This window comes from Sorex fumeus, unplaced genomic scaffold (assembly GCF_029834395.1).
Source record: "Sorex fumeus unplaced genomic scaffold, SorFum_2.1 ptg000006l, whole genome shotgun sequence".
NCBI lineage: Eukaryota > Metazoa > Chordata > Mammalia > Eulipotyphla > Soricidae > Sorex > Sorex fumeus.
The window spans coordinates 16232540-16256592 of NW_026606063.1; the positions used below are offsets into that span (position 1 = coordinate 16232540).

Below are 24053 nucleotides of genomic sequence, written 5' to 3' on the forward strand. Positions count from 1 at the left end.
CAATGAAAATGCTCAGCCAAAGTCTCACTGATAAAGGAAGGAACATGAAGGAGGTAGGAGGACAAAAAGCATAGGAAAACAATGTTTTAGGCTGAGCACTCGGTTGGTACAAATGTCATGGACTGACACATGGCTGCCATGTTTGGAGAAAAGAAAGGCAGCCAGTTTCCTTCGAGAAGGAACACCAGGAAGGATGTCATAAATGGAGACTAACAGAGAAATGTCTGCCTAAAATACAGGATCTCAAGTTCTTACTAGTCCCTGAACAGGCTGAAGAAAATAACTAAAGCAACAAGATTATGGAGAAAAATTATGGCGTGAGGGTGAGTAGGAAAGGATAGTCTTGCTTTTCTTGTGGCAGGTATTTCCTGTATAGGTTTTGCTTGTGATAAAGAAAAGAAGATTCCAGATACTTTTTTATGTGATATATATGTTGAGGAAAAACTTAGAAGAACAAATATATAGAAATTGAAATGGAAGTTGTGGCAGTAATTTAGGCTAAAGGTTCTAGGGCTGAGAATCAGATTCTAGTGATTTATTTTTGGAGAAGGCATGGTTTCAGACACACCTGGCTGTGCTCAGGACTTACTCCTGGCTCTGTGCTCAGGGATGTCTCCTGGAGGGGACTTGGGATACCACATAGGGTGCCAGGGATCAAACCCAGGTCAGCTGTGTGGAAGGCAAGTGCCCTACCCACTGCACTATTGCTCTGGTCCCTGATTCTGGTGATATTTTGAAGATAAAATTTGGTGGTAACAGGGTTTTCTGGTACAGTGGAAGATATATATAAGAAAAGATTTATATTAAGATCACAGATAACTCTTCATCTTGACCTGAACTACTGGAAAATGGAACTGTCATAGGTTATAAAAGAAGTGGTACTGGGGGAACAAATTTTTACTGGAAAAAATGTCATTTTAGAAAACTTATCTATGAAGAAATAGTGTATCACAAAAATATACTGAAGAAAGCATGTACCTGCTGAGGAAATTTTCTATGCAATTTTACAGAAGAGAGCTAAAGTGATAGAAGAGTAGGTAGGGTGTTTGCCTTGCATGCGGCTGACCTGGGTTCAATCCCCAGCACCCTATATAATCCTCCAGCACCACCAGGAGTAGTTCCTGAGTGCAAAGCCAGGAGTAACCCCTGTGCATCACCAGGTGTGATGCCCCAAAAAAGCAAAAAAAATTTACAGAAGATATCAAATTATATCTAGTCTGAGAATGGAAGGAAATCAGGAATCTTGTAAAGACAGAAAGTGTGGAGAACCAGTAAGAGCATGGGTGGTGAAGAGCATGGATGGACGCCTACATGGAGACCAATGTAAATATCTCATATCTGCCCAACTCACTAGAACCCTAAACCCTCTGGCTTCTGGATATGCTGTTGTCTTCCTCAGGTTCTTTGCATTTCCAATTACCTTTGCTGGAAAAATGTGCACATGCACACACATGCATTTGCACACGCATGCACATACACATATACACTCACACATGTGACGCACATGCATGCCCACACAGAGCAGCATGGCTCAGGCCCTGTCACCATTCAACTCTCAGCCTTTAAGCCCCACTCCTCATCAGAACTTCTCTAAACACTACACCTGCGCAAGCCCTCTTCTCTCCCTTCCTATCCTCTATCATATTCTCAGGTTTACTTCACAATATATATCACCATATGGCATAAATCATGGATTTATTTATTCTCTGTACATCTCCCAGCACTCAAAAGTAAATTATATGAAGAGAGGGATTCAGTTGGCCATCAATAAATATTTGCAGGTATACAAATGCATGAGCATCACTAGGTCAGGAGTTTAAGGTAAACTTCTGTCTTGTCCTAGCATAAGTACCATGGGTCATTAAATCCTCTATTCACTTCCTTTTCTACTTTTCTAAGTATAGCATCTGAGTATATATTCCTAACTCTCTTGTACAGTCTCAAACCTGCAGGAAAATGGCATTTTTGTGACATTCAGATATAACCGGCAAAAGACCACTCTGTCCAGTGAAGTTGAAATTCCAGATTTTAATGTCAACCTTGGGACAATCCTCAGAGTAAGTGATGAATCCTCTGAGAAACTGAAGTCTTACAAGCTCACTCTGGACATGCAGAACAAGAAAATCACTGAGATCACTCTCATCGGCCACCTCAGGTAAGGAAATGGGGTAACTGCTGGTCTGTGGATGATTGATGACTTGGGCTGTAGGTCCTTTACAATTCAGAGTTGACTGGACCAGGGTAAAGACCAACTCAGGGACAGAGGGAGAGAGAGCCCTCAACAGTATGACCCTCTTATAGGCCCAGTAATATTTTCTGATGTACACTTAGCATATACTTTACCTCCAGCATGGTGCTGTGTGCTTAAAAAAATAATAATTTCTCAGAATAAATTACAAGATGTGTATGGGTTTCCCCCATTTTCTGGATATGGAAATGTTGGCTCAGGATTAAATAAAAGCTATAGAGGTAGTAATTGGTAGAGAAGAGTATAAAAAGCTTTTGAAACCCTCTATTTCACCTGTATTCCCCTGGAAAGACCTAAATTTGTGCTATTACTAACTCTAGGACATAATGAATTTAATGTAAGGTCACTTCTGTGAATCATTTGTGTATCACTTTTTATCAATACACGTGGTACTTGCATTTAATCCGTGGGATGAACCAAGATGTTGATGTCCATTGGTTTTTCTTTTCAATAGCTGTAATAGGAAGGAAGAAGGCAAAATCAAAGGTGTTATTTCTATACCTCGCTTGCAAGCAGAAGCCAGAAGTGAGATCCACACCCTGTGGTCCCCCACAAAACTACTCCTGCAAATTGACTCATCTGCTACAGCCTACGGCTCAACAGTCTCCAAGAAGGTGGCCTGGCGCTATGGTCTGTACCTCTTCTCCCTGGGGATATTTCTCAGGGCTCTGTGGACTTGACTCTCAGTCGAGAGGACTGAGCCAGAGCTGGGGACAAGGGGGGTGTAGCTGATCTGATTCCACTGATTATCATTTCACATGTTCATTTTCAGATGAAGAGAAGCTTGAATTTGAATGGAACGCAGGCACCAACGTGGATACCAAAAAAGCAGCTTCCAATTTCCCTGTGGACCTCTCTGATTATCCTAAAAGCTTGCAAATGTATGCCAGTGGTGTCTTAGATCAGAGAGTTCCTCAAACTGACATGACTTTCCGGCACATGGGTTCTAAATTAATAGTTGTAAGTACAAATCAGTCAGTCATTAAATACATGGTTCTAAGTGCTAATTACACCCTCAATCCTGAGTTAGGTGAAGGAGAACATTCAAAGATGGATAGGAGAAAAGAAATGTGCATGCAGGCAGAGTTAACCAGCTACACAAAGCTGTGTGAAATAAATATCAAATGAATCCTGCTCCGTGGAAGAGGTGTTTGTGCCTGAGATATCAAAAGGATAGTTCACCACCACACTAAATGAGAGTTTGGTTATAGTGTATATTTCTCTCTTTTTTTTTAACTTTGATTAGATTCATTGTTTTGACAAAAGATGTACCACTATTGTTTAGAGTTTACACCCCAAAGTCAGACCTGCTGAAAAGGCTTTGTGAAATAATTTGTTTTCTACAGCTGGTTTGAAATAATTTGTTTTCTACAGCTGGTTTGAAATAATTTGTTTTCTACAGCTGGTTACAAGAACCAAATGATGTTGCGCGGCCGCTATTGCGGCCATATGATTTTGGATTTCTGATATTTTACTTATTAAGCCTGGAAGTATTTCTGCCAAGAGACAGATAATTATGAGATTGGTTTCTGTGGCTCTGGAGCCATGACCATGCCGGAGAGCCGCTCGTGGGGGGCAATTTGTGACCTCGGTAAGGTGTGAAGGATGAGCTGGGAACGCCACCCTTCCCATGAGGTTTCAGTTGCCCCGTCACCACCAGCTCATACCTGGCTTTCCAAAAAGCTCCGAGGCGGCTGTCATCTTGCTGTCCAGAGTGCAAAAGGTGGAAGGGAGCAACACCCTTTCTCTCCCAGGCAGGCATGGTGCCATGGATCAATGCATAGTCCATTCACTTTTCTGCCACAAGCTGCCAGGCTCTGCATTAAGTCCTTGTGCTTCTGCAGCCATGGCCGTGCCAGAGAGCCACTCATGGGGGGCAACTCATGACCTCAGTAGGGCATGAAGGACAATTGTATATTTCTTTTTGAGAACACAGGAGATGATCAATGGCTGACCATTCAAATTTATAAATTTCTGTGATTTGTTTATCATCTTTAGGACATCATCCTACATGTAAAATAGGGATTATCACCAAATGTCAATTGTAGTTTGATGATCCATTCATGCCCATTGCTCTAAAACCTTTTCTTATTTGTAGGAAACACACACACTGCTTCAGAGAATATCCAAGAATCTTCCTTATACCCAGAATATGCAGGATCACCTCAGCAGCCTGAAAGAGTTGTACCTCCAGAACATGGGTTTGCCAGACATCCACCTCCCAGAAAATCTCTTCTTGAAAAGGTAAAAAAAAAAGAAGAAAAAGAAAGTTAGAAAACTGCCTTGATCCATGCAAAATAAATGGAAGATTTAACTTGGCGTGGTTCAGATCAGACATTTTGTTTTTAACTTACATTTTATGAGAAATAATTTAAGCATTTAAAAGAGATTCATAACTATAGCATAAACACTATGGCATTTCCACATTATTAAGTATGCCATCAGAATGTGAATGCCAATCCAGCCAGAAAGAACAGAATAAAATCATTGAGGAGTCCTGGTACTTTCATCCAATGATATTTTACTCAGTGCCATCTGAATTGGAACACCATCCTCTTTTTCTCCATTTTCAGCCAATCCTCCCTTTGCACAGAACTGAGATTTACTCATAGCTGTAGTGACTAAAGGACTCATTCTCTGTAGGTTTGCTGTTGCACTGAACCATGGAGCATTGCATGAGAGCAACTTTCTGAAAAAACATTTTACTTCAGCCATGTGGCCTCATCCTCATGGATGAGTCAAATTCCAGACTGCTTGGTCTGCTTCTTTATTTATAGAAACACACATAAAATTCTTCTTTATAGAATAAGAATTTTGTGTGTGTGTTCTGGGGGTCACATCTGGCGATGCTCAGGGGTTACTCCTGACTCTGCACTCAGGAATTACTCCTGGTGGTATTCAGGGGACCATATGAGATGCCGGGGATTGAATCCAGGAGGTTAGCTGCATGCAAGGCAAATTTTTTGCCCTACCCACTGTACTAGGTCTTTGCTAGCACACGAGTGAAACAGAGCCCATGCCTGTGGAAGCTAATGTGTTCTGGAGCACCTCCATGGACTATTGAGGAGAAAAGTGGGAAGTGGCAGCTTCAACAAACCCAGAAATCTCTTCCTTCACTACTCTGTCTTTTTGCTGCTGTGTGGAAAAGACAGGGAAGGGAACCATACAATGGGAAGGGTCTTCTCAAGCCTTCCTTACTACATGTCAGGGGGCTGATAGGCAGCAGCCACTCCCTGCTGGAGTAATGAACAGTTATTTGCTGACAACACTTAAATTAAGACATTCTACTCTATTCTTGGATTATAATCACCATGGTGCCTGTGAAGTTCTGAAAAGATTGCAAGATGCTTTTAGATGTCTTTTTCTCATTTGTAATCCAATGTTCCCTCCATGAAGTCGTCAGAAAGGACACTGATAACTGTACTATCTGACTAAAATTACTGGGATTTAGAGAGGCAAATTTATTAACTTTGCCCCCATCTGTGGATACTGACTGCCATATCTATGGGTTTTTTCTATATATTGTTACCTCAGTTCAGGTTAGCAAATATTTATCCAGTGTCCCCTGAATGCAAAATATTATAGCAGGCACATTTAAAATATTTTTACAACCAGAAAAGGTGTAATCCATCCTCCAAGTAAGACACTTTGTAGATACTGACAAATAAGAAAATAAGTACTAATTATATAAGAAAAATCATGACATGTTCTTTGAGATAAGCATATTCTTTGAGATAGGTGAGAGGGACTTATCACTATAAGAACAAAATTATTTAACCGTTATTTAACTATGACTTAGGTGGAATGGCATTAAGTAGCTAATAGTTCATCAAATAGTTTTGAATGGACTTGAGTTTGATTAGTATAACTAAAAGCAAAGAAATTCCAGATATATAAAACTCAATGGAGAAAATATCTAAAGAAGTATACACACTTGCTTAGAATGCCAGAATGCCAGAAGGCATGTATAACTGTGGGAATATGTCTATTGTTCCTTTCAGTGATGGCCGGGTCAAATACACCTTGAACAAGAACAGCATGAAAATTGACATTCCTCTGCCTTTTGGTGGCAAATCCTCCAAAGATCTGAAGATGTTAGAGACTATTCGAACACCAGCCCTCAACTTCAAGTCTGTGGGAGTCTACATGCCACCTCAAGAGTACCAAATACCCACCTTCACCATTCCCAAGTTGTACCAGCTTCGGATACCTCTTTTAGGTGTCTTGGACCTCTCCACCAATATCTACAGCAACTTGTACAACTGGTCTGCCTCCTACACTGGTGGTAACACCAGCAAAGACCACTTGAGCCTTCAATCCCAGTACCACATTAAGGCCACGTCTGTAGTGGACCTGTTGTCTTATAGTGTGCAAGGTGAGTCAAGCTTGGGAGAAGGGTACATGGGCATTGTACATACTGATTGCAATATTCACCCCTAGGATGAGAAAAGTTCTGCTCTTTCTTATATATTTTCCATGCTGTTGGCAATCTACCCATTTGGTCAACCAATAAAAATATGTATTAAACAGGTATATTAAATACATCAAGCTTTTTCCCAGAAAGTAGGAGAGCAAACAGAAAGACAAGTTATTATAGTATTAAAAAGAGGTTTGGTAATAGATAATAGGCATATTTCATGAGCAGAAGGTCTAGCACAAGTATTTGACAAGGGAGCCAACCGAAAGCAGAAAACAACAGGGAAGGTATCCTGAATGCACTGAACCATGGCGCATTGTTCAGTCTTTTGTTATAAGACTAGGTGTTTGTGTTATGATTGAGGAGACTGTTGCAAAACTGACCCAGATTGAATATGTGTGCTCTGTTTCACAGTATAAGTGTGGTCTTGCTTGTTTGTTTGTTGGTTGGTTTGTTTGTTTGTTATGGGGGGGCACACCCGATAGTGCTCAGGGCCTACTCCTTGCTCTTCACTCAGAGATCACTCCTGGAAGGCTTGGGGGATCATATGGAGTGCAGGGGATCGAAACCTGGTTGGCCATGTGCAAGGCAAATGCCCTACCCACTGTATTATTGATTATTGGTCTGGCTCCTAAAAGTGTGCTTTTTAACTGCTTTAATGGTTATTGTTTCTGAATAAACCCATTTCACTGGTGCAAAAAAAAAGAAGCTGACCCAACTCAGTAGGACTCTGTTACCAAAATATTTCCAAAGTATAAATTGCTCTGAAAATATATTACTTCATTTAACAAATATGTTTTCATTTTTATGATAGGATCTGGAGAAGCAACCTATGACCACAAGGATACAGTGACGTTGGCATGTGATGGGTCTCTACACCACAAATTTCTGGATTCAAATGTCAAATTCAGTCATGTAGCAAAACTTGGAAACAACCCAGCCTCAAAATGTTTGCTGCGATTCTCTGCATCTAGTGCCTGGGGACCACAAATGTCTGCTTCAGTAAATTTGGACTCAAAAAAGAAACAACACTTGTACATCAAGGAAGTCAAGATTGATGGACAGTTCAGAGTCTCTTCATTCTATGGAAATGGAGAATATGGCCTGACTTATCAAAGGGATCCTACCACAGGCCAGATCAATGGAGAGTCCAATCTGAAGTTTAACTCCACCTACATCCAGGGCAACAACCACATGACAGGACTCTACAAAGATGGACTCTTCACCCTCACCTCCACCTCAGATCTTCAAGATGGACTTCTTAAAAATAGCGCATCCCTGAAATATGAAAACTATGAGCTTACTGTGAACTCTGACACCAGTGGAAAATATGAGGGCCTTGTCACTTCCAACAAAGTGGATCTCGCCTTCTCTAAAAAGAATGTACTGCTACGTTCTGAATATCAGGCTGCTTACAAGTTACTAAGATTCTTCACCCTGCTTTCTGGGTCACTAACTTCACAAGGCCTTGAATTGAATGCTGACATCTTGGGCACTGGCACAGTTCACCGGGGTGCTCACAAGGCAACACTAAAAATTGGCCAAGATGGAATATCTAGCAGCGCAATTACCAATGTGATGTTTAGTCCCCTAGTTCTGGAGAATGAAATGAATGCAGCCCTTAGTCTCTCTGGGGCATCTATGAAACTAACAGCAAATGGACGCTACCGGGAACACAACGCAATGTTCAATCTAGACGGGAAAGCTGCTCTAACAGAGATCTCACTGGGAAGCATTTATCAGGCCATGATTCTGGATGTGGACAGCAAAAATGTTTTCAGTTTCAAAATTAACCGAGAAGGACTCAAGCTTTCAAATGACATGATGGGCTCATTTGCTGAAATGAAACTTGACCATTCCAACAAATTGAATATTGCAGGGCTATCACTGGACTTCTCCTCAAAGCTTGATAATATTTACAGCTCTGACAAGTTTTATAAACAAAATTTTAATTTACAGCTCCAGCCCCTTTCTCTTATAACTTCTTTAAACAATGATTTAAAATTCAGTGCTCTGAATTTGACCAACCGTGGAAAACTACGGCTAGAACCCCTAAAACTGAGTATGAGTGGGTTTGTAAGAGGAGCCTACCAAAATAATGAAGTAAAACATACCTACAGCATTTCCTATGCTGACTTATTGGCAAATTATAATGCAAACACGGAAGCAAAGATGGATGATACAGTGTTTAGCCATCAGTTCAGCACAGAACTTGCTGGTCTGGCTTTCGCCCTGGATACCAGTACCAACTATAATTCAGAAGCACTGCATTTCAGCAATGTTTTCCATTCTGCAATGGCCCCATTTAAAATGACTATCAGTGCCCACACAAATGGTGATGGCAAACTGGTCCTCTGGGGAAATCACACTGGGAAGCTGTATAACAAATTCCTCTTCAAAGCAGAACCTCTGGCCCTGACTTTGACTCATGATTACAAAGGTTCCACAAGTCACCATCATGTGTCTGGGAAGAGTACCAGCACTGCTCTTGATCACAAAGTCAGTGTGCTGCTCACTCTGGCTGAGCAGACAAGCACCTGGAAATTCAAGACTCAATTGAACAGAAATGAATACAGCCAGGACATTGATGTTTACAATACTAAAGACAAAGTTGGTGCTGGGTTTAATGGACAAACCCTAGTTGACTTCACCATGCTCGATTCACCCATTGAAGTGCCATTTTTACTCAAGGAACCTGTCAATGTAGTTGATGCTTTAGAGCTACGGGATGCTACTGACCAGCCCCAGGAATTTGCTATTGTGGCTTCTGTAAAGTATGATAAGAACCTAGATGTTCACACTATCAATATCCCATTTTTAAAAGACATGCCAGAATATTTCGAGAAGAATCGAATAGCAATGATAACTGCACTAGAAACCATTCAGAGACAATTGAAACAGACCAATATTGATCAATTCATGAGGCAATACAGAGAAGCTATGATCAAACTCCCACAGCAAGTTAATGATTACATGGATGCATCCAACTGGGAGCAGCATGTTTCACAAGCCAAGGAGAAACTAGCTGTTTTCACAAAAAATTATGGAATTACAGAAAATGATCTAAAAATCGCATTGAATAATGCCAAAATCAACCTTAATGAAATACTATTTCAACTACAAACATATGTGATACAACTTGATCAGTATATTAAAGATAATTATGACTTACATGATTTAAAAATCACTATTGCTAAGATTATTGATCAAATCATTGAAAAATTAAAAATTCTTGATGAACATTATCATATCAAAGTAAATTTCATAAAAGTAATTAATGACATATATCTTTTTATTGAAAAGATTGATTTAAATAAAATTGGAAATAGCATTGCATCTTGGGTTCAAACTATGGATACTAAGTATCAAATCAGAATCCAGATACAAAACAAATTGCAACAATTCAAGACACAGATTCAAAATATAGACATCCAGCATTTTTCTGAAAAGTTAAAACAATATATTGAGACTGTTGATGTCAGAGTACTTTGGGATTGGTTGAGAACTACAATTCCATTTCAAAAAATAAAGGAAATCATTGAACATATCAAATACCGTGTAAAAAGTCTTATTGAAGGTTCTAAAGTAACTGAGAAAATTAATGCTTTCAGAGTCATGTTCCATAAGCTAATTAAGTCTTTTGAAATTGATAGACATACCCAGGTCTTAATATATAAATTAATAGAGTTGTGCCATCAGTATAAGTTGAAAGAGACTGTTCAGAAACTAAGCAATGCTTTACAGCAAGTTGAGATAAAAGTCCACTTTGAGAAGCTGGTTAGATTTATTGATGATACTACCCAGAAGCTTAAAGCATTGTCCTTTAAAAATTTCACTGAAGAAGTAAACAGATTCCTCGCCACGTTGCTAAAGAAATTAAAGTCATTTGATTACCACCAGTTTATAGAAGAAGCCAATAGTAAAATCCGTGAGGTGACCCAGAGAATCAATGATGAAATCCAGGCTCTGGAACTTCCACAGAAAGCAAAGGCACTGACACTGCTTGCAGAGGATCTGAAGGCTACACTCTCACTCTATCTGGAGAACCTGAAGAACACCAAAATAACATTTTTCTTTGATTGGTTAAAAGAGTCTTTAAGTTCAGTCTATTTGATTTACATGCAGGAAAAATTCCAGGAGACTCTAGAAGATGTACGAGACCGGATATATCAGATGGACATTCAGAAGGAAGTTCAGCGATACCTGTCTCTGGTAGGCCAGTTGTATAACACCGTTGTAACTTACATTATTGACTGGTGGTGTCTTGCTGCTAAGAACCTCACTGACTTTGCAGAGCAGTATTCTATTGGCAGCTGGGCTGAAAACATGAAAGCATTGGTCGAACAAGGATTCACTGTTCCTGAAATTCAGACCACCTTTGGGACCATGCCTGCCTTTGAAGTAAGTCTCCGTGCCCTTCATGAAGCTACGTATCAGACCCCTGCCTTCATAGTCCCCCTGACAGACCTGAGGATTCCATCATTTCAGATAAACATCAAAAAATTGAAAGAGATAAAAATCCCATCCAAGTTTTCCACACCAGAATTTACTGTCCTCCGCACCTTCCATGTCCCTTCTTTTACAATTGATTTGGTAGAAATAAAAATAAAGATCATCAGAACCATTGACCAAATGCTGAGCAGTGAGTTGCAGTGGCCGGTTCCAGAAGTTTACCTGAGAGATCTAAAGGGAGTGGACATCATTCTTGATTGCATCACTCTGCCAAATATAACTTTACCTGAATTCAGAGTTCCAGAATTCATAATCCCAAATCTTCACCTAAGAGATTATCAAGTCCCAGAATTTCACATCCCGGAATTCCAGCTTCCTCAACTCTCCCACAGAATTGAAGTGCCTGCTTTTGGCAAGCTCTACAGCACTTTGAAAATCAAGTCACCGCTTTTCACATTAGACTTAAATGCTAACATTCAGAATATAACTTCTTCAGTGAACAACTCAGAGATAGCAGCTTCCATCACTGGCAAAGGAGTGTCCCAATTCGAACTTCTCAATTTTCACTTTCAAGCAAATGCCCAACTTTTAGACCCAAAGATCAATCCATTGGTTCTGAAGGAATTTGCGAGGTTCTCCAACAAGTACCTGAAAACAGAGCATGACTGTGAAGTGCAATTTGGGGGAAATGTTCTTAAGGGGAAATCAAACACGGTGGCTGCTTTGCACACAGACAAAAATACATTGGAGTTCAGAAATGGTCTGCTGCTGAAGATTAACAACCAGCTCACCCTGAACAGCAGCACGAAGTACTCCCACAAACTGAACTTCCCCAACCTGGAATTCTCCAGTCAGGCTGACCTGCGTAATGAAATCAAGACCCTGTTGGAAGTTGGACATATAGAATGGACAACTTCTGGGACAGGGTCATGGAAGTGGGCCTGTCCCCGATTCTCCGATGAAGGAACACAAGGAACACAAATCAGTTTCACTTTGGAAGGACCCGTCACTTCCTTCGAATTATCAAATGAGATCAGTAGCAAACACCTCAAAGTAAACCAAAGTCTGAGCTATGAATGCACGTTCCTTAACTTTTCTCAGTTTGAAATACAGTCACAAGTTGAATCCCAGCACGTGGGACGCAGTGTTCTAACTGTCAAAGGCACGGTGTTACTTGGAGAAGGAAAAGCAGCCATGACCGGCAATCATGATGCTCATTTAAATGGAAAAGTGAGCGGAACTTTGAAAAATTCCCTTTTCTTTTCAGCACGACCATTTGAGATGACTGCCTCCACAAATAATGAAGGGAACTTGAAAGTGAGTTTTCCATTGAAATTAACAGGGAAGATTGACTTTCTGAATAATTATGCTCTGTTTCTGAATCCTACTGCTCAGCAAGCAAGTTGGCAAGCAAGTGCCAGATTTAATCAATACAAATATAATCAAAATTTTTCTGCTGGAAATAATGAGAACAGCATAGATGCCCACATAGGAATGAATGGTGAAGCTAACTTGGATTTCTTAAATATTCCTTTAACAATTCCTGAAATGACTCTACCTTATACAATGCTCAAAACTCCACAGGTGAAAAATTTCTCCATATGGGAAAAAACAGGCTTGAAGAAATTTTTGAAAACAACAAAGCAATCATTTGACTTAAGTGTAAAGACTCAGTATAAGAAAAACAAAGACATGTATCCCATCTCACTTCCTTTGGCTATGTTTGATGTGGTTTTTAATCATCATATCAATTCCTTTATCAGGCAAGTTGAGAAAATCAGAGAGAAGGCATTTGTTTTTGTTATTGAATCCTATAATGAAGCAAAAGTTAAATATGATGAGTATAAGGTTGAAAAATCTATCACCAAACAATCAAGGACCTTTCAAATTCCAGGCTATACCATTCCTGTGGTCAATATTGAAGCATCTCCCTTCACAGTAGAGATGTTTCCATTGGGTTATGTAATCCCAAAAGAAATCAACACCCCCAACTTCACTATCCTGGGTTCTGGCTTCTTGGTGCCCTCATATACTTTAGTCCTGCCATTTCCAGAACTACCAACCCTTCGTGTCCCTAAGTTTCTTGAGCTTTCCCTTTCAGAATTGAGTATCCCAAAGAATATTTTCATTCCAGCCCTGGGAAATATTACATATGACTTTTCCTTTAAATCGAGTGTTATTACACTGAATGCCAATGCTGGACTTTATAACCAATCAGATATTGTTGCTCATGTCATAACATCCTCTTCTTCTGTCTTTGATGCACTGCAGTACAAATTAGAGGGCACCTCAAGTTTGACCAGAAAAAGAGGTTTGAAATTAGCCACAGCTTTCTCTCTAAGTAATGAATATGTTGAAGGCAAGCACGATAGTACCATTAGCTTAGCCAAGAAAAACCTGGAAGTATCAGTAGCAACAACTGCAAAAATCCATCTTCCAATTTTGAGAATGAATTTTACACAAGAACTTAATGGAAATTCTAAGTCAAAACATGCCATCTCTTCATTCATTAAATTACAGTATAATTTCAATTCCCCCCATCTGTACTCTACTGCTATTGGGACAGTTGGCCACAAGTTCCAATTAGAAAATCCTACTTCTTACTTTTCCATTGAGTCATCTACCAAAGGAGATATCAATGGGTCAATCCTTTCACGGGAATATTCAGGAACTATTGCCAGTGAGTTCAGCACTTATTTAAATTCCAAGAGTTCTCGATCGGCAGTGAAGCTGCAAGGAACTTCTAAAGTTGATGGTATCTTGAACTTCGAAGTAAATGAAACTTTTGCTGGAGAAGCCACTTTTCGACGCATATATGCCATATGGGAACACAATGCAAAAAATCAGTTGCAGCTTATGGACCTCTTTTTAACATCTGGAAATCATGCGAGCAAAGCCACCCTAGAACTCTCCCCATGGAAAATGTCAACCCTTGTTCAGGTCCGTGCAAGTCAGCCCAATTCTCTCCTTGATATCAAGTCCCTTGTTCAAGAAGTGTCCCTGAAGGCTGACACTCAGAACCAGAAAGCCCACTGGAAGAGTGAGGTCCAGGTTCATTCTGGGCGTTTATATAACAATGTACAGCTTTCCAATGATCCAAAAGAGATGCGCCTTAGCATGGCAGGTTCCTTAGAAGGATACCTAGGTTTCCTCAGTGGTTTTGTCCTACCAGTTTATGATAAGAGCTTATGGGACCTCCTAAAGCTTAATGTAAGCAGTAGCATTAATAGGAAACAGTATCTCCATACTTCTACTGCTCTTGTGTACAACAAAGCCCCCAATATCCACCTTTTCTCTCTCCCTGTTCAAGAACTGGTTAATAAGTTCATTATACCAGGACTGAAACAAAATAACCTAAATTCAGTTCTTGTTACACCTACATTTCACATTCCATTTACAAACCTCCAGTTTCCTTCCTACACACTTAAACTCAGTCAAATTGAAATCTACAAGAATCTAAGTACTCTTCCATTTGACCTCAACATACCACTATTACCCAAACTAACATTTCCCAAAGTTGATGTGTTAACAAAATATTTTGAACCAGAAGACTCTTTGGTTCCCTTTTTTGAAATCACTGTGCCTGAATCTCAGTTAACTATGTCCAAGTTCACTCTTCCAAAAAGAATTTCATTTGGCATTATTAACTGGGATCTAGATGAGGCAACCAGGATGATTGCAGACTTTGAGTTGCCAACCACCATTATGCCTGAGCAAACAATTGAAATTCCTCCCATTAAGTTTTCTGTACCTGCTGGAATTTTTATTCCTTCCTTTGGAACACTTACGGCACGTTTTACTGTGGCCTCTCCTTTATATACTGCTAATTGGAGTTCTGGTTTAAAAAACAAAGTTGACCATGTTGAGACATTCCTGGAGTCCACCTGTAGTTCAAGCCTTCAGTTCCTGGAATATGACCTAAATGGTAAGTAAATGTTCTGACTTCTCTTCTAGATGTTACATGTTTTCAATCAGAGTTATAAAGAAATAATTATGTATTTATATATAGGACTAGAGGTGCAATTATTTTCTATAGCATAGAGGAAGAAGACATGTTAATATCATATGTGCAAAGCCTCCTGTAAAATAATGGCTGATATCTGAATAGGATAATTTGAAAGAAAATATTTTTCTGTAATACTTTTAGGGCCAGTAATGTTTCCTATCTATTCTTTTAAATTGTGGTATGCATATTTCACATAAAGCATTTAGTGAAGATAGAATTTTCCCTTTTAATAATGAAAAATGTTTATATCCTATTGCTGTTAATCTAATGAAATATAAATTCTCTTAATACAGTTGTGGCAACACACAGAATTGAAAATGGGGCATTAGTCTGCCAGACTAATGGGACATTTGCCCACCATGACATCAGAGCAGAATATAAAGAAGACAGCAAATATAAAGGACTTGGGTATGGAACTTTGATGGTCACTCCACCATTTTTCAAATCATTGTGATGTTGACCATTTGCATATTCCTTTCACGACAGTTCATCTGCTCTTCTGCTTTCAGGGATTGGATAGTAGATGTGCACCTTGACATCACCAGTCCAACATTCACAGATTTCCATCTGCGCTACCAATCAGGTGAAAATGGTGTTTCCTCCTCTGTGGCCTCCCCAGCTATCGGCACTGTGACTATGGATGTGGATGACAATAACAATATATTAAAATGGCACATCTATTACCAGCCTCAGGTGAGTCCCCTAAGAGCAAGTTAAATTTGGACAGATAAATTTAATTTAGTACAAAATATTCTCTTAGAACTTTACCAGAAGTGCTAAAACCCAAGCCACGTGTGGAAGTTTTGCTCTGAGGACCTCTTCTCCAGAAAGTATCATGAGTTTTTTATTGATTTTAAATATTCAGTAAACACATGAAATTATTACCATTATAATTTTATACTTTGGGGAAAAGGAAGATGAAGGTCATCAATATTTCCCAAGTGGGTGATTCTGCCTCACCCCAAGAAGTGCTGTAAAGATTCAAGGAAAGCCATAATAGGTAATAGCTTCAGGTATAATGGGAGGGGGGCTATTTATGTTTGTTTACTTAAAATAAAAAGGTAGAGTTTTATTTTTCCTTAAAAATGGGGTGGTAGACCAATAAATCTGGGAACTATTGATCATGGACAGTCTACTACATGCAAAGTATGTTTCTCAGATAGTGATTTCTGTAGTATTTGTGCCTTCAAAATTCTTTGCATGACAGAAATTACATTTCTCTTTCACTTTTAACAAGCCCTACCAAGGATAAATCAAAGATTCCATAAGGAGAGGAAAAATATCTCTTTATCTTGCTAGGGCTTATCCTGAGCTTAAGAATGAATGACTCCTAGAATTGGTACTCTAGACTCTGCTACATGGGCTTTCTGCCCTCCCTTTTGTGCTACTTCTTTCTCTAATGTGGTCTTTTGTTGACTCTTACACTCTGTCTTCCTCCTTTTTATCTTCCCCTATTTTCCCAATCTTCAGTCTTCCCCAGATGAAGGCCTTTAAGTTACTGAGTGTTACTATGGAAATACCATGCATTATTTTATCCTAAGGCACCTGATAAAGAGACTATAACAATGATGGGTCTTTTTAACCATAGGAAAGACAAACACATGAACTGATATATGAGAAATAATTCCCCCTCAGAATATGAAAGATCCTCTGATTTTTACTTATAATAAATCAGAATAAGGGTTTAGAATTCGATATTATATAATCAGAAAAAATAATAACATGCTCTTTTCATTTTAATCCTTTTTTTCCCCTGATTTTAGTCTTCTCCAAATAAAACACTCAGCATATTCAGGTACCATGAATCTGAAAATTCTCAGATCAAGGTTAACTGGGAAGAAGCTTCCAAATTGCTACGCTCTATAAAAGATAAAGTGCCCACGGCCACAGGAGCCTTTTATGACTGTGTCAATGGGTACCACCAGAATTACACAGGATTAGACCTAAGAGATGCTTCTTTAAAAGTGAAAAGAAGCCTTCAAAAAACTGCTGAGTGGGCCTACCACTCTGCTAAGAGACAGATTGATGAGGCTGACACTGGGCTCCAGAGAGTAGCCAGAAGTACCACTGGAATCTACCAGCAGTGGCAGGACAAGACACAGAATCTCTACCAGGATCTGTTGGCTCTAGAAGGTCAAGCTGATTTTCAGAGACTCCACAGTACACTGTATGATGGCTTAATAGGAGCTGCTCAGAAATACAGTGTGACAGTCAACTATGTGATTGAGTCAGTCATCAACTTCCTGAAGTTCACCAGATTCCAGATCCCAGGAAGAAGTGGAATGTACACTGGAGATGAACTCTGTACCGTGGCCATGAGGGAGGTAGCGAAGGTACTATCCTGGGCACACTCAGAAATCCTTAGTGGATTAAAATTAGTATTTTCCTATTTCCAAGACCTGATGGTGAAATCTGAACTAATTGAGTTCCTACAAATTAAATTGGAGTGGGGGGAACTACTGACACATTTATCTCAAAGAATCCAAAAGGTATTCAACGATCTCCAATCTAGGAAGGCTACAGAGATGCTAAGTGATCTTCAGAGATTTTTACAATATGTTTTCCAAGAGATAGAAGGAAAAATTAAGTACTTAAAGGAGAAAAAATTCACTTCTCTCATTAGTTCTATCCCACAGGAAATCGGTTTGATCTTTAACAAGCATATTCCATATATTTTTAAGTCCCTGAAAGAAAACCTGTGCCTTACATTTAATAAACTTGTTCATAGATCCAGAGATATAGTACAAGGAGTAAGACACTTGCCTTACATGAGACCAACCCCAGTTCAATCCTCAGCACCAAATATGGTCCCCCGAGCATCACCAAGAGTGACCCCTGAGCACAGATCCAGGGTTAAGCCCTGAGTGCTACCAGAAATGGCCTCCAAACCCAAAATATAGAAATATTGAAACCTAAAATAATCTTCTTCACAAACTGAAAGAAATTTCCCAAGAGTTACAGTGACACCATGAGTTCAAAAAAACCCCATTGTGAAGAATATTTTTATCCACATATGGTCATCTGGATGGTTAAATATCATGAACTTGAAGAAAAAACCATCAACCTAATCAAGATGCTAGCATCTACCCATAAGATCTTCCATTCTAATTCCAAAATTCGATTTGGTGGCACTGTCAATGACACAGACTTTGCATCCTAATTACCAAGTCAAGTTGAGCAAGTTGTGCAGGAAGTGTTACAGGAATATATTGACATTCTTCCTCGCAAGTCTAGATGGAAAAAAGAAAGAGAAGACTACAGAGCTTTCTATCAGGGCTCGGGAAATAATAAAAACTGGATTGCTGAAATTAAATAAACAATGTCTGATTGTCACTAGCAGTTTCGATATAAAAAAGAGAATTTTTCAGATCACCCATCTGATCATTATGAAATAATTCATTCCTAAGTCTCTAAGGCTGTTGACTGGTCCATTCAAATATACTACGTGTTTCTTAGCTGTCACACAGAGTTACTCATAGAGCAACAAATAGTCTTAGTCAATGACATGAGCTCCTGTATAAAGGGTGCTCTGGGAAAAATTACTACCACATTCAAATTGCTAATAGTGATTCTCATTTATTCTTGTATCCAATTGAACTTTCACATCACAGGGAAAGTTTTCAAACCACACGCATTGATAGAACGGTGCACTGAGCCAGCTATTATTAGCCAACTGACTACAAGCAAAAACACAAATAAACTGCACCTGTTCTCAGGTCTCTGTAGGGCTCTGAACTCTGAGAAGGGGCGTTGTTTACAACCTAAAGGAAATTGGTGATAATTTTGCTAAACTTGGAAGAAGGAGGGACAAATAAATGAATTTTTGAATGTGTACCATGCCACTTAATGTGACTCATTTGTATCGAACAATCATGAAACAAGTGTTGATTCAAATGTCTGATATTTAAAAACCTTGGAAACACACATTGCATTTCTGAGTAATGGAGTAAAAGAGCAAAGGTAGGATTTTGAGGAAGGAAATCTTTTGCCACTTTAAAAGAAATGTAATTTTAAAAAAAAGAAATGTAATTGATCTCAGAAATTATATTTTCCTAGTGAGAAGGTAAAGCTACTTGAAAGGGTTTTCACATCACTTGAACCCAAGGATCATATTTGTTTTCATGTACCACACTAGATTTCTCACTAGTCTGCTTTTGCCAAGTAAAGTTCTCCATTAAACTCTGGGTAAAGCCAGCAGCTCCTTAATTTCACTCATCCTTCTACGTGTGGAGAAGGAATGGCCAGGAAGTCCTTTGAAAATAGGGACTCTAGAAATAGCACTGAAGGTCAAGGCAAAGGAGGGAAGTGTAAAATGGTGGGACATGGATTACTAACATTTCTGGGACCAAGTATAAATGGTGCTCTTATGTGCTCTTATGTTTTATGCTCTTATGTCTCAGAATTTACTATGTAATAATCTCAATGTAATTAAACCCCAGAAAACTCCTTCAGTGACATTTTCCCACCTCAAACTGTTTTGTAAATAATGGCAACATCCAGTAAAATCATCTGAACTGAATTCTAGGTAGAAAGCTAGAGAAAACCTGTACCATAGGAGCTCTCGCTAGTATTCTTAGGGATGTTAGCTGCCACTTTCATTTTCAGTGCACTGAATAGCAAAGGAAAGGTATGATTTGGGGGTGGGGAGGACCTACAAATTCGAGATTAAACCCATCCCCAACTAATTTTTAACTGGAAGTTAGAGATGAAACCCATCCCCAACAATATGAGCATTGTTTAGAAAGAAATTTCTTACCCAATTGCTTTCTACCTCTGCCCTTTTTTTTTCAATTTTATTGATTCACCATGAGATATAGTTACAAGCCTTCCTGTTTGTGTTATAATTACACAATGATTAAACACCCATCCCTCCACCACTGCACATTCCCCACCACCAATATCCCCAATATACCCCCACCTTTCCCACCCTCCCACTGCCTCCATGGCAAGCAATATTCCCCATACTCCTCTCTCTCTACTTTTGGGCATTATGGTTTGCAATGCAGATACTGAGAGCTTATTATTTTTGGTCCTTTATCTACTTTTGGCACACATCTTCCATCCCGACTGATTCCTCCAACCATCATTTTCTTAGTGATCCCTTCTCTATTCCAGCTGTCCTCTCCTCACCCGCTCATGAGGCAGGCTTCCAACTATGGAGCAATCTTCCTGACCCTTATATCTACTGTCCTTGGGTGTCGGTCTGGTGTTATGTTATTTTATACTCCACAAATGAGTGCAGTTTTTCTACGTCTGTCCCTCTCTTTCTGACTCACTTCACATAACATGATACCTTCCATGTCTATTCACTTATAAGTAAATTTCATGACTTCATCTCTCCTAACATCTTCATAGTATTCCATTGTGTAGAGCTTAGCCCAGAAGTCCACCCTTCTTTTATAAAGCCTTCACTTTCCTTTGGCTAAGTTCATTGTGAAAATGCACAAGCATTTCCTGGAAAAGAAAATGCATTAACTTGTAAATAATTTTAGTAAGATTCTTCTCTCTGGTACTGAGGAGAAAGAAAGGTAGGGAGATGGAATGCATGGTAGCGTAGAGATCTGGGAAAATCTGTTTGAAAATGAATCCATTAATAGATAGATGAGTGGATGCACAGACTATTGAGTATATAAATGAGTGGGTCAATGAGGGGTCAGTTTGGGGCACTCCCAAAGGAGGAAAATTGGGTCCCATCCCAAGAGCATCAGATGAGTGGTTACAGATATAGCACTCTAAGAATTTCATGATGAGCTGAGTGCAGCAAGAATCTGACAAATGGTCAAATTGAAAAGAAGGATGGAATTGTCTTCATTTGAGAAGAAAGAGCCCAAATTTCCTGGTGCTCCTATGACAATCAATATCTTTATCAGAGACTGAAAGGAGAAAAATAGGCACAAATTCAAAATGATTGTGGAACACACAACAGCATCAGCCTCACTCTCCGTACCCAACTGGCTTCCCTTAGACAAGGACCCTGAGTGTCTGAGGCTGTTGTGTTCAATGATGCTGGAAGAAGAACCAGCCTGTACAGGGCTTGGACCGTGCATTCTTTGACCTCCCACTGCCGATCAGGATGTTGTTCTGGGTTCAATTAATGGCTACATTCTTTACTTGCTTGTTGCTTTGGGCAACTTATTTCCCCTCTATGACCCCCAGTATTCTTATCTACGAAATGTAGATATTATCTCCCCTGCCTGCCTGGAAAAGTTTTTTATGAAAATCAGTTGAAATAATAGATGTGAATGAGTTTTGAAGCCTTGCATATGATAAAGAAACAAAAAGAGAATTTTCTATTGCCTTGATTATTAAGCGATTATTTAAATGAGCTTATGGCAAGAGTGAATAGAGGCAGCGAAATCTATCAAATTCTATGAATATTCATTAAATGCTTTTGTCTCTGTACTAAGCACAAAGACTCCACAGTAGAGACAAAGATGAGTAGGATACAGAGTCTGGATGTTGCTTATCTAGCAAAGGTGGATTGTACTGTTCCTTGATGGGTAAAAACAAAGTATCCTTTTATGAGACAAATGGATGGCTATGAGAAACAGGGCCTAAGAAACAGGGGTCAGGATCAGAGTACATGCCCAGTACAAGACTCAAAGTTCTATTCTTGATACCATGTGCGTGACCTCCCAACCACATGGGGTTACTACCATGGTAATGACCCCACCATCACCACCAGAACTACTGGACTGAGTAACATATCACTGTGACCTAGCACTTAACCATCAGGCCCACAATGCCTTTATGAGTATCACTGGGTGTTATCCCCCTCAACCCCAGGTCCCTGAGCACTGCTAGAGAACCTCTCTCAAGAAGAAGAAGAAGAAGAAGAAGAAGAAGAAGAAGAAGAAGAAGAAGAAGAAGAAGAAGAAGAAGAAGAAGAAGAAGAAGAAGAAGAAGAAGAAATCATGAAAATCAAAGGTTTTTATAGAGGAAATTGAAATAGATAAGCAGATATTGAAAATACCCAGAATTTGACAAGAGATGAGGGAGAACAGGCATTCTAGAAGAAGAGAAACAAGCAACTAAAGTAGTAAATAGGTGGGTATATTTGAAAGTCTTGATTATCTGGTTGCCAGGACATGTCAAGAAAAGACAGGATTGGAAAAGCAGGTTGGTAGTTTTACAAAGGACCTGATAATTGAAGTGAAAGGTATTAATACTCTCTTTACTGGAAAGTGGTATTCAGTAAATGTTTGGGGTCAAGAAGATGATATTGATGTAGGAGAACTAATATGGCATCCATGCAGGAAAAACTGGATGTGACTAGATGAATATGGATATTAGGCCATGCTGTGGTCCAACTTAAAGATGCTGAACCATGTAAAAATGATGCAGAAGTGTTGGGTATAAAAGCATTGTGAAGCACATTTCAAAGAAGCAGATGATTCATTGTCTAGAACAGAGGGTGCAAAAGCTATTGGGACAGAACTGCCTTGATAGGTCACTGGAGGTGAGAATTGAGGTGTATGTTATGAAATAGACAAGAATATCAACAAATGAGTAAAGCCTAATTGAGAATTATGAAACTTTGAACATGAAAATTTAGGGATTCAGTGGAAAATGAAGCATGTGTTGGGAGTAAATGATGGTTATAAAGCAAATTATCATGATAGATGGGAAATCATTAAGGAATTGTATATGTTTTCCACATTCCAAGCAGGACTTTTTGTATGTCTGTTGCATTAAAGATATGGGATAGACAAACTATTAAAAACAATAGGCACAAAGTAGAATTAAAATCAGATCTTGGATTGGTTTTATGATCATTTAAGTCACCTTCAGAAACTTAACCAGAAAACAAAGAGCATTGTTCTCTGGGTTGTTAGCTGACCTATTGCCTGAGTTGGCTAGCACATACATATCCTAAGAATACGCTGTGACATGACACAGGAAGGTCTGCTATAGGTACAAATACTTTTATAATGTAAATGCTCACTGTTTAACACCAAAGGAGAAAGGAAATAATGGAGCCCAACCATGTCTCTGAAACTTTGGAAGCATAATCAAGCCTTGTGCTTTGGTTTGACTCCTTACATTAGTGACTGTCCGCAGGAAAAAAAAACTCAAAATAGGGTCTTTGGGAGCAGGTACCAAGCAGATACATTCAGAGCTTATCCCTTTCTTTGCTTCTTGGAGCTTGAAAGTTATCCACAATTGTCCTTTAGGGTGTATGTGTGTAATGAATAAAGACTCCCCTTCCTTCTTATTCTAGGTCCCTCTTATGCCTTTAATTAATGACCTAGTTACCATTCAGTCAAAGAAGAGGCCAAAGTTGAAAAATGTGAAAAATGTCCAATTTGAGGAAATGTGGCCTGTAATATGGGGTACAGAGTGAACTAAGATATGTTCCCTCTAAAAGTGTCGAATAAACAGAGACAAATGTGCAGAAACAGAGCCATCTCCTTGCCTTGGTCTTCCAAAATGTCAGTTGCAGCTCCCTTCAGAGTTCTCCATTTGTTGGTGGGATAGTTGGGTGGCCACCAACAAATAAAATTTCAGGGTTTCATAGACAGAGAAGGGATATGCTTTTGAGTCAAAGATTTGGCCCTTCCAGCTTGTGCCCTCTACAGATCGGATCAGAACTTCAGGACACTAGATGCTGAGCTCGGACCCTTGTGTCCAATTTTGAGCTTCAATTGGTACTACCAAGGTCCAATTTGGCATGAGAGGAATGATTCAGACCTGAGGGCCCAGCTCACCAACTGTAGACTTGCCCTCACAAGTCTTCAGTTAGGGTGAAAAGCCTTAGAAGTTCCCATGGGTCAGGAACAACAAACCACACTGAGTAGAATCATCTAGAATTGAGACACCAAACTGAAACTTAGCAGAAGAACGGGCAGCTTGATTGATAGCTCATGTCTACCAACTCCTCTTCCATAAAAGATACCTACTCAACCAGTCATGAGGTTCCAATAGACCAG

General features: G+C 39.4%; 1 protein-coding gene across 1 annotated transcript in view; it reads left to right on the forward strand.

The window, feature by feature from the left end:
- Positions 1 to 18955, forward strand: part of APOB (apolipoprotein B) — a 44562-nt gene extending 25607 nt beyond the window's left edge. Inside the window, exons 21-29 of the mRNA XM_056126573.1 lie at positions 1939 to 2155; positions 2703 to 2878; positions 3021 to 3208; positions 4347 to 4492; positions 6250 to 6623; positions 7480 to 15042; positions 15417 to 15531; positions 15633 to 15816; positions 16887 to 18955. Coding sequence (XP_055982548.1) covers positions 1939 to 2155; positions 2703 to 2878; positions 3021 to 3208; positions 4347 to 4492; positions 6250 to 6623; positions 7480 to 15042; positions 15417 to 15531; positions 15633 to 15816; positions 16887 to 17987 — 10064 coding nt within the window. The 3' untranslated portion in view covers positions 17988 to 18955. The remainder of the gene's footprint in view (positions 1 to 1938; positions 2156 to 2702; positions 2879 to 3020; positions 3209 to 4346; positions 4493 to 6249; positions 6624 to 7479; positions 15043 to 15416; positions 15532 to 15632; positions 15817 to 16886) is intronic.
- Positions 18956 to 24053: the final 5098 nt, after the last annotated feature.